A 16,641-nucleotide genomic window follows, 5' to 3' on the forward strand; every position below is an offset into this window, starting at 1 on the left:
TAATTTTTTCCAGTTCTTTGTTGTTGGTATTGTTATCACTGGGTACTGCAATATCGATAATCCAAACCTGTAGATGTTCGATATTTGTGATGTCAGGTCTATTGTGTTTCAAATGCCGATCAGTTTGTATTCTTAATATGAAATGTGAAGTAATTTATTTCATATTATTCTTAATATGAAATAAAATGAAGTATATATTGAAAAAGTGCTTTGGTATCAACATTATAGAACCAAAGTTACATCACATCCTCTAATTTCTAACTCTTATCAATGAAACTTTGCAATCTACTTACCTTCAATCTATCCTCAAATGGAGGGTATCATAGCATTCATCTCATCAGCTGGAATGGGTTAAAGGAGACTTGTTATTATTATTATTATTAATTTCATTCTATTAACATTCACAGTAAGTTTCCCTGTAATGTTTTTCGAGGGCAAGTTATTGGGTAATTAATTGGATCTCTTTTTTCTTTGTTGTTCAAAATCAGAATTGTCCTTCTTTCCTTTGGTCAGCCACTCTTTAATTTAGCCTGTTCGCAATAGTTTGTTAAATTGATGATTACTAGGCAAGTATTTGAGCAGAAATCCATTCAGATCATATTTGTCTGGTGCACTGCAATTCTTCATTTTGTTTGCTTTTCTTGGATCATTTCTGTGGTCATGACACGGTTTTCCATTTGACTCTCGTTCAATTGATTTTCAACATATTTAGTTCGGTTAGCATTTTTATTATGTTCTTGTGATTATCCCAAATCTGCTTCCAGAACTTGAGTATTTCTTCTGGGTTTTAGATGTTCAACACAGTGTTCGGATTTCCCATCAGTATTTTGATAACACTGATGCTGATTAGTTGTGAATTGAATGCCCATATTGATTTATTCTGTTTTCATGGAGAATATCTTTTGTTGTAACCACTTATCTTCGTTTTAATTCTTCTAATACTTCAATTACTGATTTTTTAAGGTTGTATCACTTTACTAAATTTCTCTTGATGTTTTCTTACTATTCATCTCTTTTCCTTGTCTTAATTTCTTTAAATTGCCAACATCTGCTCGACGTTTGTTTATATTTCATTCTAAACGTAATTTCCATTTTGGGGTTATTATTATTATTGTTGTTGTTGTTGTTGTTATTGGGTTATTCATCTGTTTTATCGTATAACCTAGTTCTATTAACTCTAACTGCAGCACTGTACATCAGTTGATTTGTTTCTTCCGTTGTTTTTGTAATTGTTTCTTTGTTTCTATTGCCTAGTTGATGTTCTTCAATATCGCTCTCTTTCTCTGTTATTCTGCATCATCATTATTATTATCATCATTCTACGGCACTTCCCTAGAGTCCAAAGATTCATCGCAGGAGACGCAACCGGACAAAATGCTCACAACTGACTGTGACAATCCATTCCATTTGTTACTAGCTCTCCAAGCTAGAAATCTAGTCATTGCCTCTACTATGTACACTTTTGACGACCTCTTGCTCTGCATACATTTTGCTGAAATGTTGATGACCTCTTGTTTCCCTTCCCCCTGTTGGCAAGTTCTGAATCACTTCCCCTGCATCAATCTTATAAAACCTTTTAATTAACTAAAATGTTTCTATTATATCCCCCTTTTTCTGCTATTAATGAATTTCTGCAGTCTACACAACTGTAGTTTATCCTTAAATCAAATTTAACGTTCCACAGAACACTCATCATTTTTATTGCTCTCCTCTGAATCGTTTCCACTTCCTCAAGGACGGCAGGAGACCAGACCTCAGCAGAGTAATACCTATGTAGACTTATTATAGCCTTATTAAGAGGAATAACAACTCATTATGTCTACTTGTTAAAGTTGACAAGAAATCTTATGAGCTGCCTAACCAATGTTATCTAAAGTTCAACTCTCGGTTTACTAGAACCACCACTCTTAAATCCCTAACCTTATCTCCTGGAGTATAGTTTTCCATCAATGTGGTATATATAGCTTGTTATCTATTTATCCCAAACTGCATAACTTTACGTTAAACTCATACCCATAATCTATGCCGATACTGACACCCTACTGTTTTAATCAGCCTGCAATCTCTCCAGATTGCCTCGAATCTCTATTACTGTGCCGAATTTTGCATCTGCAGTAAATATCAATTTTCTTTCAGATTATTTCCTATATTATTTCTGTACACAATGAACAGCAGCGGTCGTAGTACTGAACTTGCAGCATACCTGGTCGCCTACTGTAGCCTGGACTCTGCTCTTCAATGGAATTATTTTGCCTTTTTCCCACTTTCTTGGAACTCTACCAGAGCTGAGATTCAAATTAAAGAGAGCAGTCAGAGTCATTGGACATTCCCGAAAAAGGCGAGCTGATATCCTATTTAATTGCACAGCTATATCTGCATTGAGATTTTGCAAATTCTTAGCTCTTGATTAATTGGAGATTAAGCTCATGCTTAAACCCCCAATTCATCCACGCCCAGTTACCACATAAATCTCTGTCACAGCATTAACCTCACTTGGATGATATACCTTTGCAAAATTGTTAGTTAATAACTGAATGATTTTATCTGTTTCTGTCACCTCGTGGCCATCAACACTTATGAAGGTTATTGCTTCAGAGTCATCCTTTCTCTTATTTGTCACATTACAAATTAACTCTCTGGGATTTCCTTTTGTCTGATCAGCTAATTTGTTCTTTGTAATCTGATTTTGTCTTCCTTACTATACCCATCTCCTTTCTTTTCTGATCCTTGTACTGTTCTTGAGTTTTCTGGTCACTTTCTCCTTATATGCCATCCAAAGCATTTCCTTTTTCTGTAGTTCATGCTTAATGACATCTAACTCATACCCGATTAATCCTCCTTGTTTTAGTTATACGATTTATGTTGATTCCTCTAAACTAAGTCCTATGCACTACTAACATTCTTCCATTGTAGGGTTTTAAGCGATTGCACAATTTCAACCTTCTTCCTACGCTGGGCATAATCACATGCCTTGTAGTTCCTGATATACGCAGGGTTTTTATTATTTTATAATAATAATAATAATTTGATGTGCTCCCCTGTTATCAAGTAACATTATAAATAATGACATCATTGTTTACTATTTTGCCAACATGAGGTCATCTCGCCGACTCGTGGTACTCTAAACCATGTTTGGCGTTTATTTAATGGTGGTGGGTGGTAGTTGAGTAACTCTTGATTGAAAGCCCTCATGTTTTTAGAAAATGATATATTATTAGCAATGCAAGATTTTCTGTATTATTCTTTGAGGTATCTTTCTTTTTAAAGAAACACACGTTATTTAATTAAAGATATGCTAATATTATATAGTTTAAGAATATAATCATAATTCATGCTTCATATTTAAACGTATGCGCGCTACTTTATAGTTCTTCTTTAAATCTCGCAGGACTTTTTTTTCTTTCTTTTTGTAAAGCGTCTTCGAACAAAAATTTTAGAACAAGTTAATGATCATCTTCATTAATTTCCTGATATATTCTCTCAAGTAGTATACAGACACTACATGATTAATTTTACTTTATTTGTAACCTTTTAATTAACCAAATGTGAAATGTCATTGAACAGATCTTGTGCAGAATTTAAAATTATTTTATTATAATAATTCACCAATTTTTACTGCAGACGAATTCATTTAGCCAAACTAGTTTGGCTAAATGATTTCGTCGCTTAAATTTTCACAATTCATCACTTACATTTTAACACACTCATTTTAAATATTTCATGTACTTGAATTCTTTCCTTTCTCGTCACCACTAGGAACGCCTGTGCATGAATACCGGTGGATCACAAACATGTTTTTATCTGTTAATAAACTGCATGTGTTCCCTGATAAGATTTCAATTTTGTATTGGAATTCAGTTAAAAGTATTTGAATAATCATTCTCCACTTTCTCATAATGCTTCATTTCTTGACAGCAGTGACATTACCTCTGACATGAGTTTGAAATATGAATTTAGAGGAATATTCAAAGTTGCTAAACAAGCATATCTTTGGTGCTTCTCTGACATATACACATCTCTCTCTCTCTCTCTCTCCCCCTCTTTACTGTAGCCTTTTTTTTTGGTTAAGTTCTTGATGTTGAACTAATTGCTGAAAGGTTTGCTTATGGCTCTATTTAGTTGTATTTAAAGTGCAACACAAGTAAATAAATCAACCATATCTGCTGTATTTTTTCAGTTATATTTACTAGCTCTATTAGTATTCAAAGAATTTCACATTTTAGAAATTAAGGACATTCTCCACTTAATTTTTTCCCCCACAGTTTTTCAGATGTTTTGTGATAATTTATAAACACCTATTAATACTATCTTCATATGCACATGACGGAGTTAGTTGTGTGCATACATTTTGTTGAAATTGTATAGTATGAGGATAGAAATATAAGATCTGATAATGTTGGAGTCTTGACAAGTAACAGACTGATTTGGAGGAAATTGTAGATCGGAAGTTAGTAATGATGTAATTTTTTTCATGTAGTACTATCATATCCTGTACACCCCTTGAGGGTACATGGCAGGAATTTGATGATGATGAGATTGTTAAGATATTGAAATTTTATTTTCAAGATATTCACCAAAATTTAACACTGTAGATCAGATCAGTTTAGTTTAAGTGAAAACCTGACTGTTATACTTTTACAGATTACAACAATTACAAATTAAAAGAATGAGGATCTTATATATATATATATATATATATATATATATATATATATAACACATTAGTGTTGTTATTATTATCAACACCCGACCTCCATGGAGTCAGAGATTCATCGCGGGAAGTACTCACTATTGCATACAATGCTCATCCAACTGTGTCTTAAACTGATTCAATGTGTCCACATCTCCACAACATACTCAGGCAATGCATTCCACTCACCATCTATCATCACAGAGCACATTCCACAGACTACTAACCATCTTGGTCATTTTCCTCTGGATACTCTCCACTTCCTCATCCCCAAGAAACCCCAGTTGACCTGACTTGAGCATAGTAAACCAGATGTGGTTGTATCAAGCCTTTATAAAGAAGAATGACAACTTCTTATCTTTAATTGTTAGTGAGTTCTGTGAAAATCAAGTAATTCTGTCTACCCTGACCATTTTAGCACTATGCTCTCTAAACCTCAACTCTCCATCTACTACTGCCCCTAAATCCCTGGCTTCATTAATTTCCTTAAGTACAGTTTCCAAATGTGGTACACAGCTTGTAATCTTTTTGTTCCAAAATGCATAACGTTATACTTTTCCACATTAAATTGATGCTCATTATCTTTTAGTTATACTGATATAACAGTATGTTAAAAAAGCTATTTAAATCATCCTGCAAGCTCCTCACGTTGTCTTGATTAACTATTACTCAGCCTATTTTTGCATCATCAACAAACAGCTGATTATTTCCCTTCAGATTACTTGCTGTATCATTTATGTATAAATTAAACAGCAGTGGCCTTAGCACAGAACCTTGTGGCACACTACTATTAATCAGGATTCTGCTCCTCCATGTACCATTTTTTGGTATCTATCCATCAACCATAATATCTATCCGTCATATCTATATAATCCATTAGATTATATGGATATGATGTTCGTATCCATATAATCAGTGTCATGTCCATCCCTATTTGTTCTAATTCACACATAACAGAGTTCCATATGGTATTCTGTTAAATGCCTTTGCAAAATCCAGTAGAATCATCATATAGTCACTTTATCTTACTCACTTGTTGCTCTGTTGAAAATTAGTAAATTATTAAGACATTACTGACCCTTCACAAAGCCATGTTGCTCCTCATAGAATATCATATTCTTATCCACCCATTTCTGAATTCTCTTTTTCACTGGTTACTCCTGAGATAATGATTGATTTATAATTTGCTGCTGCAGTCTTAGAGCCTCCTTTATGCAAAGAAATTATTCTACTCTTTTTGCACTCCCTTGGAACTCTGCCAGAGCTGAGACTTAAATTAAATAGCATAGTCAGAGTCATTGCCAATTCCCTTCCTCCTCCTCTTAAAACTCAAGCCGATATCCCATCTAACCCCATGGCTGTATTTACATTGAGATTCTGCAGTATAGTAAGAACTTCCATTTCATTCATCTCTGTTCCTACACCAGTCCCTGTCCCATATGCCACCTCACTCATATGATATACCCTTGCAAAGTGGTCACTCAGTAACTCAACTATTTTCTCTACTTCTGTTATCTCACTGCCATAAGAATTCTTTAAGGTTAATCTTCGACAGTGATTCTTCCATAGTTTGCTAGCTTGATTGACTGAGTGGTTAGCATATCTACTCTCCAGCCAAAAGGCTGCATTTGAATCCCACCGTGGGCATGGATGTTTGTGATTGTCTGTGAAAATATTAGTGGCGATGGGTGGTAGATGGCATTGGTTGATGAGGTAGGAGTATGACGGACAGTTGTAGATTAGGTGCTCTCCCTCGATGAGTCGTTGGACTCCTTGGAGGTGTCACATCATAATAATAATAATATTATTATTCCTCTTGCCACATAGTGAAAGAACTCTTTCAGATTTCCTTTGGCCTGCTTGGCTAGTTTCTTCTCGTAATCTGATTTTTCCTTTCTTATTATTCTGGTCACCTTTCTTGCCTGATCTTTGTACTGTTCATGAGCTGACTGGTCATCTTTTTCCTTTTATACCCTCTATAACATTTTTTTTTTTTTTTTTTTGCAGCTCATGCTTTAATGATACTACCATCTATCTAACTCCTACCTGATGAACCCTCCCTTGGATATGCACTCTGATATTGTTTCCTTCATATGTCTGTTAATTACCTCCCATGCACTATTAACATCCTTCCTCTGCAGGTTTTTATGTGATGGCACAGCTTCAATCATTCTCCTAAGCTTGTCATAATCACCTGCTTTTGTAGTTCCACATATACTCTTTCTTGACAGAATATTCCTCATACTTTATGACATTGCATGACAGGAAGGAAATTCCATTTCCTTCCTGCCATGCAGTCTTTCTTCCTTCCAATCTATATCTCCATAATTGAAGTCACCATAATAATTACTCAGCCTGCACTCATTGTACTAATTTGCTGATATATGTCTTCCACATCATCCCTGTCACCCCTGGCCTATAGCAGCAACCAGTTTTTGAACTGCCATCTGCTTGACTGACTCCTACTGTTGGCTGCAGTTCATCTGCAGTACCCCACTGCTTGTCCTATCTATGCTATCCTTTCTGAAAATAATAAATCCATCACATTATATCCCTATAACTAGGTCATCTGCTGTTAGCTAAATCTATAACTTTTGGTGAGGTTGCTTTAACCATTGCACTTTATACTTGTTTCTCCTTTGATTTTGTATGTATTTTATTTGTATTTCCTTTGAACAAAACAAAAATCAACATGCTTTTGATTATTATGAAGATTTTTTTTCTTCTTCTTCATAAAAGGCTATAACTATTAAAGAATATACTAAAGTTTGTGGTTTTATTGTATGTTTTCTCTTCCTCTTATAAATAAGAGGAAGACTTGGCCAAGATTATTTGTGAATGAGGTATAAATTTGAATTGGTAGGAGAACATACATGTTTGTTTATTTATACACATATACAGGAATTAAATAGTCATAAAAATATAGTTAGCATTTTTTCACTGTTTTATTTTACAGGTTACACAAGGATTCAAGAACCCAAGAACTGTATTTTCTAGTTTTATAGATTGAAATTAAAAAAAAAATGACGAAGTGGGCTGTCGTGCAAACTGACATAAATTATTTTGTTCACCTGAATTTCATCTTTTTTTTTTGTTTTGTTCATGGAAAACATTTTTTTAGATTTTTATCACTTTTAGTATAGCAAAACACATATTCTTTATGCAGATATAATATTTCTGCAAATTAAAAAAATAAATAAAATAAAATAAAACATGGGTAATTTGTATAGTAGAAGAAAAAATCGTAGTGCTGATTTAAATTCCATTAACAGTGTGACACTGCTTGAGGTTAGTGATGATAAAAAACTTAATTCAGATTCAGCTATATCTGAGAAGCATGAGGAATCTCCAGATATTCTTCACACCCCATCAGGAGGATTACATGTTCATTATTATGGGATATGTGTACCTGAAGATTCTTCTTCTTGTGAGAGGGATGGTAAGCATTCAGTTTTATTTTGTTTATTTCTGTTTAGGCAAAAATTACTTAATCAAAAAAGTAATAAGCAATATTTTTTAATTTGGACTGAGTAGTTAGACTTAGTGATTTTGAAAATAATTGTGAATTATACTTATTATGAGTGCTATATTACCTAACTTAGCCTTTCTTCAGAGTCTAAATTAGGTAGCATAGTGCTCTTGCAGTGGAGGTTTTTGTTAACTCTTGAAGTGGAATGAAGTATTTATACCACTGAAGTTTTATTATTATTTTTAAAACACCAATTGCACACATGAGAGGTCAAAACCTATAACATAGTTGTGTCGTGTGGGTTTGGTTAAGGAGAAATAAGGAATCTATTAATAAATTACTTGAAAAAACAACAACAAAGAAAACATGGATTGTATTTATTGGGAAAATGAGTATGGAGAAGATTATTCCAAAGAATAGAGATATTATTATGATTTTTGAATGGGCACCTCCATGGAGCCTGAAGACTCTGAAGACATGTGGGAGACCCATGCTATCCACACAATATCGGTCATGCCTTTCCTTGAACTCATTGACATAAAAAGAACTCCTAACTGGCTACCCATTTCACTCATTCACTGCTCTTCCATAAAAATTCTACTCCCACACCCTTGCTGACTACACCCTTACTCAATTTCTGGGGGGATGACCTCTTGTTCTGCATCTCTAGCCAAGTGCTGAAATATTTCCTGTGCATCAATTCTATAAAATCCTTTTAGTAACTTAAATGTTTTTATCATAGAATGATCCTCTGTAGTTCAGTTAGTTTCATTGATACCACTTAGTTGGAAAGACCTAGGGTACAAAGAACCTTTATCAGGGCTTTTCAACTGAAGGTGAGTTAGCCAGTCTCATACAGGTGTGGCAGGGTTTTTTCCTTTCAGAAACTGAAGTTTTTCATCCTGCAAAGCAGACAAACTGGCATTAGAACACACACACACACACTGTCTTCATAGCCTGAGTTACTTTGACTGCAAATCTAAATAAACCAAATTCTCTTTTTTGCCTATCAACCAACTGTCACAACCCACAAACCTTCAACTGTTGTCAGTCCACAGACTGCTCACCATCTTTGGATCGTTTCCTTTACTTCCTCATTCCCAAGGAACTCAACTGACCATACCTTGAGCACAGTAATCCAAATGTGGACATATCAAAACCTTGTAAAGATGAATGATAACTTCCTTATCTCTGCTTGTTAGTGTGTTTTTCAATTACTGGCAACCTTAACAGTATGCTTTTTTGAACTTGAACTATTTGTCTACTACCATCTCCAAAACCTTAGCTTCATCAGTTTCCTGGAGTACAGTTCTCTTAATGTAGTACACAGCATGTAATCTTTTTTTATCCCCAAATGCATAACTTTACTTTTTCACATTAAACTGATACTTTTGCTCATACTTTCAGCCTATTTAAATTGTCCTGAAAGCTCTCTATATCATCTTGATTAACTATTGTCCAATTTTGCTTCAATAGCAAACAGCTGAAAATTTCCTTTTTGGTTATTTCCTGTATCATGTATGTACAAATTAAACAGAAATGGTCCCTGCACTGAACCTTGCAGCACACCACTAGTTACTTTTTTTTTCTGGATTCTGCTCCTCTCTATACTACTTTTCGGTATCTGTCCATCAGCCACCCTCATATCCATGACACCTTTTCATGTCCATTCCTCATTTCTTCCAGTTTGTGTTACAGAGTTCCATATGGTATCCTGTCAAGCACCTTTTCAAAATCCAGCAGTATCATTCTGTAGCTGTTTTCTGTGTCCATCTCAGCTGTACTCAGTTGCCTTCCTTGCAACTTTACCAGAACTAACACCTAACTTTACCTGTACAAAGAAATGGTCTAGTCAGAGCCATTGCCTGTTCCTTTGTACATGCTCATAAAATGTGAGCTGATATCCCATTTAATTCCATAGCCATATTTGCATTGTGATGCTGCAATATCCTAAGTACATCCAGTTCATCAATCTCTATTCTTACTTATATCAGTTCCTGTTACTCAGTAACTCAACTGTTCCACTTGCTTCTTTCACCTTGTTAAAGTTTTATTCTTGTTAAAGAATGCACTTGTTAGTCATTTTTCCTTTTACTTGTCATATAGTGAAAGCACTCTGGGATTTTCTTTCTTCTGCTTGGCTAATTTCTTTTCATAATCTGATTTTGCATTCCTTACAATGCTGGTTACCTCTCTTTCCTGAGCCTTGTACTGTTGGCGAGTTTGCCGATCATCTTTCTTCTTATATATCCTCTACCATGATTTTTTTTTTAAGATCCTGATTAAATGATACTATTCATATACCTCACTTCAACCTGATTTATCCTTTGATCTTGAGTATGCAGTCTGATATTGTTTCCTTCAGATGCCCTTTGACTATCTACCATGTACTACTAATATTCTTACCTTGATTGCAGAGCTTGCAGATTCTTATGCTATGACTCTTATTCCAATTGCCTCCTAAGGTTGCCATAATTATCTACCTGCACTTCCACATATACTCCTTAACTGAAAATTCCATTTTTTCACAACCTCTAAACTTAAGACCGCATGATCACTCTCTCCATTTGGTGGCAATGTTGCCACCTTTGCCATTGACAGATCTTTTGATCCTATGCTAGATTCAACACCCATGCCCTAAGTCCTCCTTCATCACATGCTGCATCAAGTAATTTCTCTTGGTGTATAAATTCGAGTTTTTCCTTCCTACCATGTGATCTTTCCTCCTTTTCATCTATATTATGATAATCTTTAAAGGTACCAGTGGCATGACTAAAAACAATAAATTACACAATAACCACAGTAATTAACTTTAATGAAATGAAAGTACACATATTTCATACTGAAAATAACAGTACATCATCAATGCATACAAACAAGCAAATCAAAGAAATGGGAATACAAGGTTATTAAATTATATATTTAGTTTAATCCTTTATCCAAGTGAAACTTGTGGCAAAGGTGGACTGAGTTCTCATCACTTTCCTTAGTATCCCATAATACAAAAGCACATCTCCTTGCAGACATGTATTATGCTATGCGTTATGGGAAGGGTCACTACCCAGACTGGTTTTGACCTTTATTGAGGTCTTTTCAGTGGGAGCCAGACCCAGAGGTGATACCAAGGTTGAAGCAATGCAGATGTCATATTACCATATGCCAATTGCCAAAAGGTGTCACACCTTATTATTAAATTACTCTGGATTAGAGAAAGATGTTGGAAGTTTTTTTTTCCACTTGATTAGACTATAAATTATATATTTATTTTAATCCTTTATCCAAGTGTAAGCAAACAAAGTTTGCTCCAAAGTATCTTCAGGACTGGGGCAACTTGTGGCAGAGGTGGACTGAGTTGCCCCAGTCCTAAAAATACTTCAGGAGCAAACTTTGTTTGCTTACACTTGGATAAAGGATTAAAATAAATATATAATTTATAGTCTAACCAAGTGTCAAAAAACTTCCCTGTTGGAAGTTTTTTGACGCTTTTGGTAAATCACCAACAGCAGTCGTTTATAATGGTTTGCCAATTATATTTCTGGCATCTCTGAACCGATTGGTAAAATTTTGAAGAAGTATTATCCCATACCCACATATTTCCCTGTCAACAAAATTTTTCATCCATTGTTATCCACAAAAAACAAACTGTCACCTCTATCATTAGCTGGCGTTTACCAGATATCTTGTGAATGTAATCTAATATACTTTTGGCAAACAGTCCATTCTGTGGAAAAAAAAAACATCAATATCATATGGAATACATGAAACCTCAAAAGTCTCGTATGGCACAACATAATATTGACACTAAACACAGTATCCAGTGGGATGAAGCTCGTCTTCTCCATAGAAGCAGGTTTAAATATGAACGTCTTTTCAAAGACAGTTGCGAAGCCCTTTTACATCGGCCAAATCTGAATCAGAACGATTGTCTCTATCTCCCAAAAGTTTGGGAGATTCTTATCTTTTAAAACCATCAAAAATAATTTTTAATAATATTATTTATTAATATTAATTTCTAGCATGCGGCAGCAGTTTTTAATTGGTAAACCACTGACTGCTGTGTGTACCTTGTATTCCAGTTTCTTTGATTTGCTTGTTTCTACGCACTGATGATGGACTGTTATTTTTTCAGTATGAAATATCTATACTTTCATTTCATTAAAGTTAATTATTGTGGTTATTGTGTAATTTATTGCATCTATATTATGATAGTTAAAATCCCAAATAATTTTAGGGATTTCAAATTATGCACAGTGACTTGGCACTTGTGTAATTTGCTGATGCATGTCTTCCACATCAACTCCCCCCCCCCATTCTATAGCTGAAACCATTTGTATATTTTTGTTCAGTTGGCCTCAATCACTCAAGATTGCCTTAAATGAACTTCATCCACACTTCTGTTTTCTACTCTTTTTGGATGCAATTCATCTTCTGTCATCAGTAGTACACCCTTCCCCACAACTTAAACAATCTTCCCCTTTTTGCACTTTTTTTTTTTTTTTCCCAATAACTCTTTTATATCTTCTCTCATACAGTATTTTTTGCTTTTTTGAATCATTAGTGCCAGCCTAAACAATCAATTTTTTCATCTTTATTGCATCCTGACTGTTCACTAATATTATTGATTTTTTTTTTGCACTAGGTTAACAAGATTTAATCATGCTTTTATTAAGTACTCCTCATATAATTGAATCAATGTAATAAATTTTCTCTTTATCCAATCGTTTATTCTTATGATCTTGTTTCTTACTTCACACTTCTTACTTTTTCTCTTCTCAGCTCTACTAATCTTTTGCTGTTTTGCTGCATTCTTTCAATTTTCTTCTCTGAAGGGCTATACATAAGCATGCCATTTCCTTATTGAGGTCCTCTTTATTCTCCTTACTTTCTATCAGCATTTTGAGGATTATCTACTTCACTATCATGTGTTTTGCTCTCTCTCTGCCCAGCTGGCATGCACTCCAGAAAACACTTACTACATATTTGCTCACCGTCTTTGCTTTCCGTCCACAGGGTCTTTCAACTTTTGTGACAAATACATTACACACGTACTTCACTGAACAAAATTACACATAGTATTCACACCATACCAACAATATCTACTTTAAATACAAGTTTTTCATTAATGTAAATAACTCAATCTGTCATATACACCCAGAAAAAATAAACAGTAAATTGAAATAAAATTTCAAACTTTAGTTAATATTAGCTAAATTTGAAAAATTACTTAAGTTTCAGCTTTCCGAAGATGGTTTTTCTCAGTTTAGCCTGATATATAACTGAATAGATGGAATAAAGAAAGAAGATGAGGAAAAAAAAGCTGATATGTTTGGAGTTGAACTGTATATGGATATTGACCAGTGATTGCTCATGTTCTTACTTGGTTAGAGGGAAAATGGAGGAATGGCGGTGAGCATTTGGAGCAAACCATCATGAAAATATCTATGAAAAATCCATAATGAGAAACATAGTGCTTATGAAAAAAAAAATGACAAGAAATATTCGAAAGAGAGTGGAGTGGGGGAGGGGGGGGCAGAAGGACCACCTCTTAGGTGGATTGCACTCTTCTTTATGTGGTCATAAACTGTTAGGGAGATTTTTTGGTGCACCATCTCCAAATGTGATAGCATTGAATTTAACCAAATTAACTTCACCTCACTTGATGAGAATGGTGAGGAGATCTGTGTATAATTGATTTTGGAAGATCTTGAAGCTTCATTTATTTGAGTACTACAATTTTTTTTTTTAACGATAAGCCTTATAAACTCAAGGAGCTATACAAACTTCAGAGCAGACTTTTATAAACATCCATGCCCGAGATGGAATTCATATCCACAACTTGTTCATTGGAGAACAGGTATGCTATCCACTTGACCAACCAGGCCAGCTGTCTACATCTTCATCAGTAAATTGTGGATAAGATTTGAAGTTAGGGAGAGAAGGTCATTAATGTACCAGGGGAAGAGTAGGTGAGAGTACAGTATCCTGGAGTATTCCAGCATTGATAAAGAAATCTGAGAGGAAGCCATCCAGACATGCAGTGAATGACCAGAGTCCTAATTAATTGGTTATCTAATTGAAAAGGGCAGGTGGGAGACCATAAGATGGTAATTTCTTAGAAAGAATATTTTGATGCTAGTCACATTGAGATACTTCGGAAATATCAAGAGTGACCACATTCTCTCAGTCATTTCATGGCTTATGACTATAGTAGTTAATGTTAGTGATGAAATCTTATGTAGAATGTGAATGACAGAATCTGTACTGTTGTTCACTCATTAATGATGGATCTCCAGGTAGTGAAGAACTTTTTTTTGTTGATGATTTCCATCACTTCCGAGAGTTTTACACGAAGGCAGTAGGATGATAGCTTAATAGCTGACTCTTATCTTCATTATTAGGAGCATTCTGGATAAAAGTTTGCTTCCGTGCTGCTGGGTAGATGTTAGATGAGTATGAAAGCTTATGGTAATACAGGATAGGTGTTAATAGTTAATCACACAACTGGAGGAATACCATCTAACCATAACACTAATTAGTATCAAGGCTATTGAGTATTTTTTGAAGTCCTGATGAAAGATCAGAGGAGGAATGTTTGTTAGTAGTTTGTGGAATAGCAGAGGAGATTTTCCATGGGTGGAGAAAAAGACTGATGCTTTTTTAAAAGGTCTCTTATCTTTAGGAGATGTGTCCATTGTACTGTCAGGATGAGACAAAGAGAGGTGGAAACATGGTTGGGCAGAAGTTTTGTCTGACAGTTTTTGTTGGGGGATCAAAAAGCTTGACTTCCATTTGAACAAGAAGCAAAAATTTTGCATTTGACACATAAGAGGTTTGTGTTTTTAACAGTTGTTTATGGGTGGTAGTATAAACTAAGTTAGAAGCTGCAGTTTTTAACTTGAGCCATTGAATTATTATTATTTTGACACCTCCAGGGAGTCCAAAGACTCATCGAGGGAGAGCCTGCTGACAGCATCGAACGATTGGTCCCTTTCCAACTACTAACCACATTCAAACTTACTTAACTGAGCCATTAGTAGCAGAGGCTCTACCAATCGACCAACCTTCGCCGGCAGTATGAATGTATGCTGATGTTGAATTTTTGTCTTGGACTGCTTTGGTACATGTCAGAGAACCAAGGTTTTGTTGAGGGGTAGGCGGTTGATTGAAGTTAGTAATAATGGTACTTATTCCCACAAGAATAATTTCAGTTATTTCATTGAAAAAATGCTTGGATTAGGAGAAAAATAATAGACTGTGGAAAAGAGGTACAGTAATATCCCGCCATACAACGCTTCACTTTACAACTTCCACTCATATGACGCTTTCCAGGGCGTTATGAGATTATGAGACTAATTCCCTCGTATACAACTCTGCATTTGCTCATACAATGCTTTTAGCTACATGCTGCTCCAGTGAGTCAACTGATGTGCAGTTTTCTTGAACTGTTTGTTTATGTTGCTGCTTGTTACATCAGTGTTTTGGTTTCACTGTGAATTATAAACTGTTTATAACTATTATTTTATTTTGTTGTTGTTAATAATAGATGATAAAATTCAGTGTGCTGGTTGCTTCCAGTGAAAAAAAAGATGAGTAACTCTATTATATTAGATACTAAGGCTAAAATGATTAAATTTAGTGACATTGGTATAGTTCGCCCACCGATTAGAGGTCCCTCGACACTTCTGCACATGTCAGAAAAAGGAGAATCCATTCCGATAATAGGGTAATCAATTTGTCTTCTGGGATGTGTTTGTTTATTATTACAGGTCGGAAAATTTAGCTTTTCTTTTACGAACATTGTAGTTTTTAAAGTGTAACTATTTTGCTTGTATAACAGTTGGAAAATGTACGTAGAGTATTAACAAAATTAAAAAAGGTACAGCATAAAACAAAAATTTAATTAAGTTTATTTTTAAAAAAGTTTTCTATAAAATAAAAATAATTATACAGAAAAACAAAAATTTTTTTCAAATGAACTTAGATATTCTAAACTTACAGTTGAGAGAACTGAGACTCTTTAATGTCCTAAACTGATTAATTATTTATTCCTTGTTGTGACTCTTTTAACAAACCCATGCAAATAAAGGTTGGAAAAAATTCCATTATCAAATCCTTTTAATCTTTATAGTCATCTGAATCGGTGTCCGAATCGCCATCACTTTCACTTAAACTGATCACCAACGGTTTGCATAATTCTTCGATAATTCTCTGTCCCAATATGTATTTTCCAATGAGGTGACATGAAAGCAATATTTTCCCCAGTTTTGAACTGTAATATTTTCAATCGCCTGTTCTGAAAGCTTAAAAAGTTTCGACATGTCAATATCCCCAGTTATATTGCGATGGCGAATGAAACTTTTCACTTCTGCCCAAACATACTTAATAGCATTAATATCGCAATGATATGGTGGTAGCCTCAAAGCTAGAAATCCATGCTCTTTGAGCATCGTGTCGATTTAAATAGTTTAGTTGTGGGCGAGTT

At 34.7% G+C, this 16,641-nt stretch overlaps 1 protein-coding gene across 1 annotated transcript in view; it reads left to right on the forward strand.

Moving 5' to 3' along the window:
- The first annotated feature begins 3,030 nt into the window (after positions 1 to 3,030).
- Positions 3,031 to 16,641, forward strand: part of Ankle2 (ankyrin repeat and LEM domain-containing protein 2) — a 181,885-nt gene continuing 168,274 nt past the window's right edge. The window contains exons 1-2 of the mRNA XM_090394536.1: positions 3,031 to 3,152; positions 7,647 to 8,129. Of these exons, the coding sequence (XP_090250662.1) occupies positions 7,904 to 8,129 (226 nt within the window). The 5' untranslated portion in view covers positions 3,031 to 3,152; positions 7,647 to 7,903. The remainder of the gene's footprint in view (positions 3,153 to 7,646; positions 8,130 to 16,641) is intronic.

This window comes from Typopeltis vanoorti, chromosome 6 (genome assembly GCF_054136105.1).
Source record: "Typopeltis vanoorti isolate ZY-2024b chromosome 6, IOZ_Tvanoo_1.0, whole genome shotgun sequence".
In the NCBI taxonomy this organism is placed as follows: domain Eukaryota; kingdom Metazoa; phylum Arthropoda; class Arachnida; order Uropygi; family Thelyphonidae; genus Typopeltis; species Typopeltis vanoorti.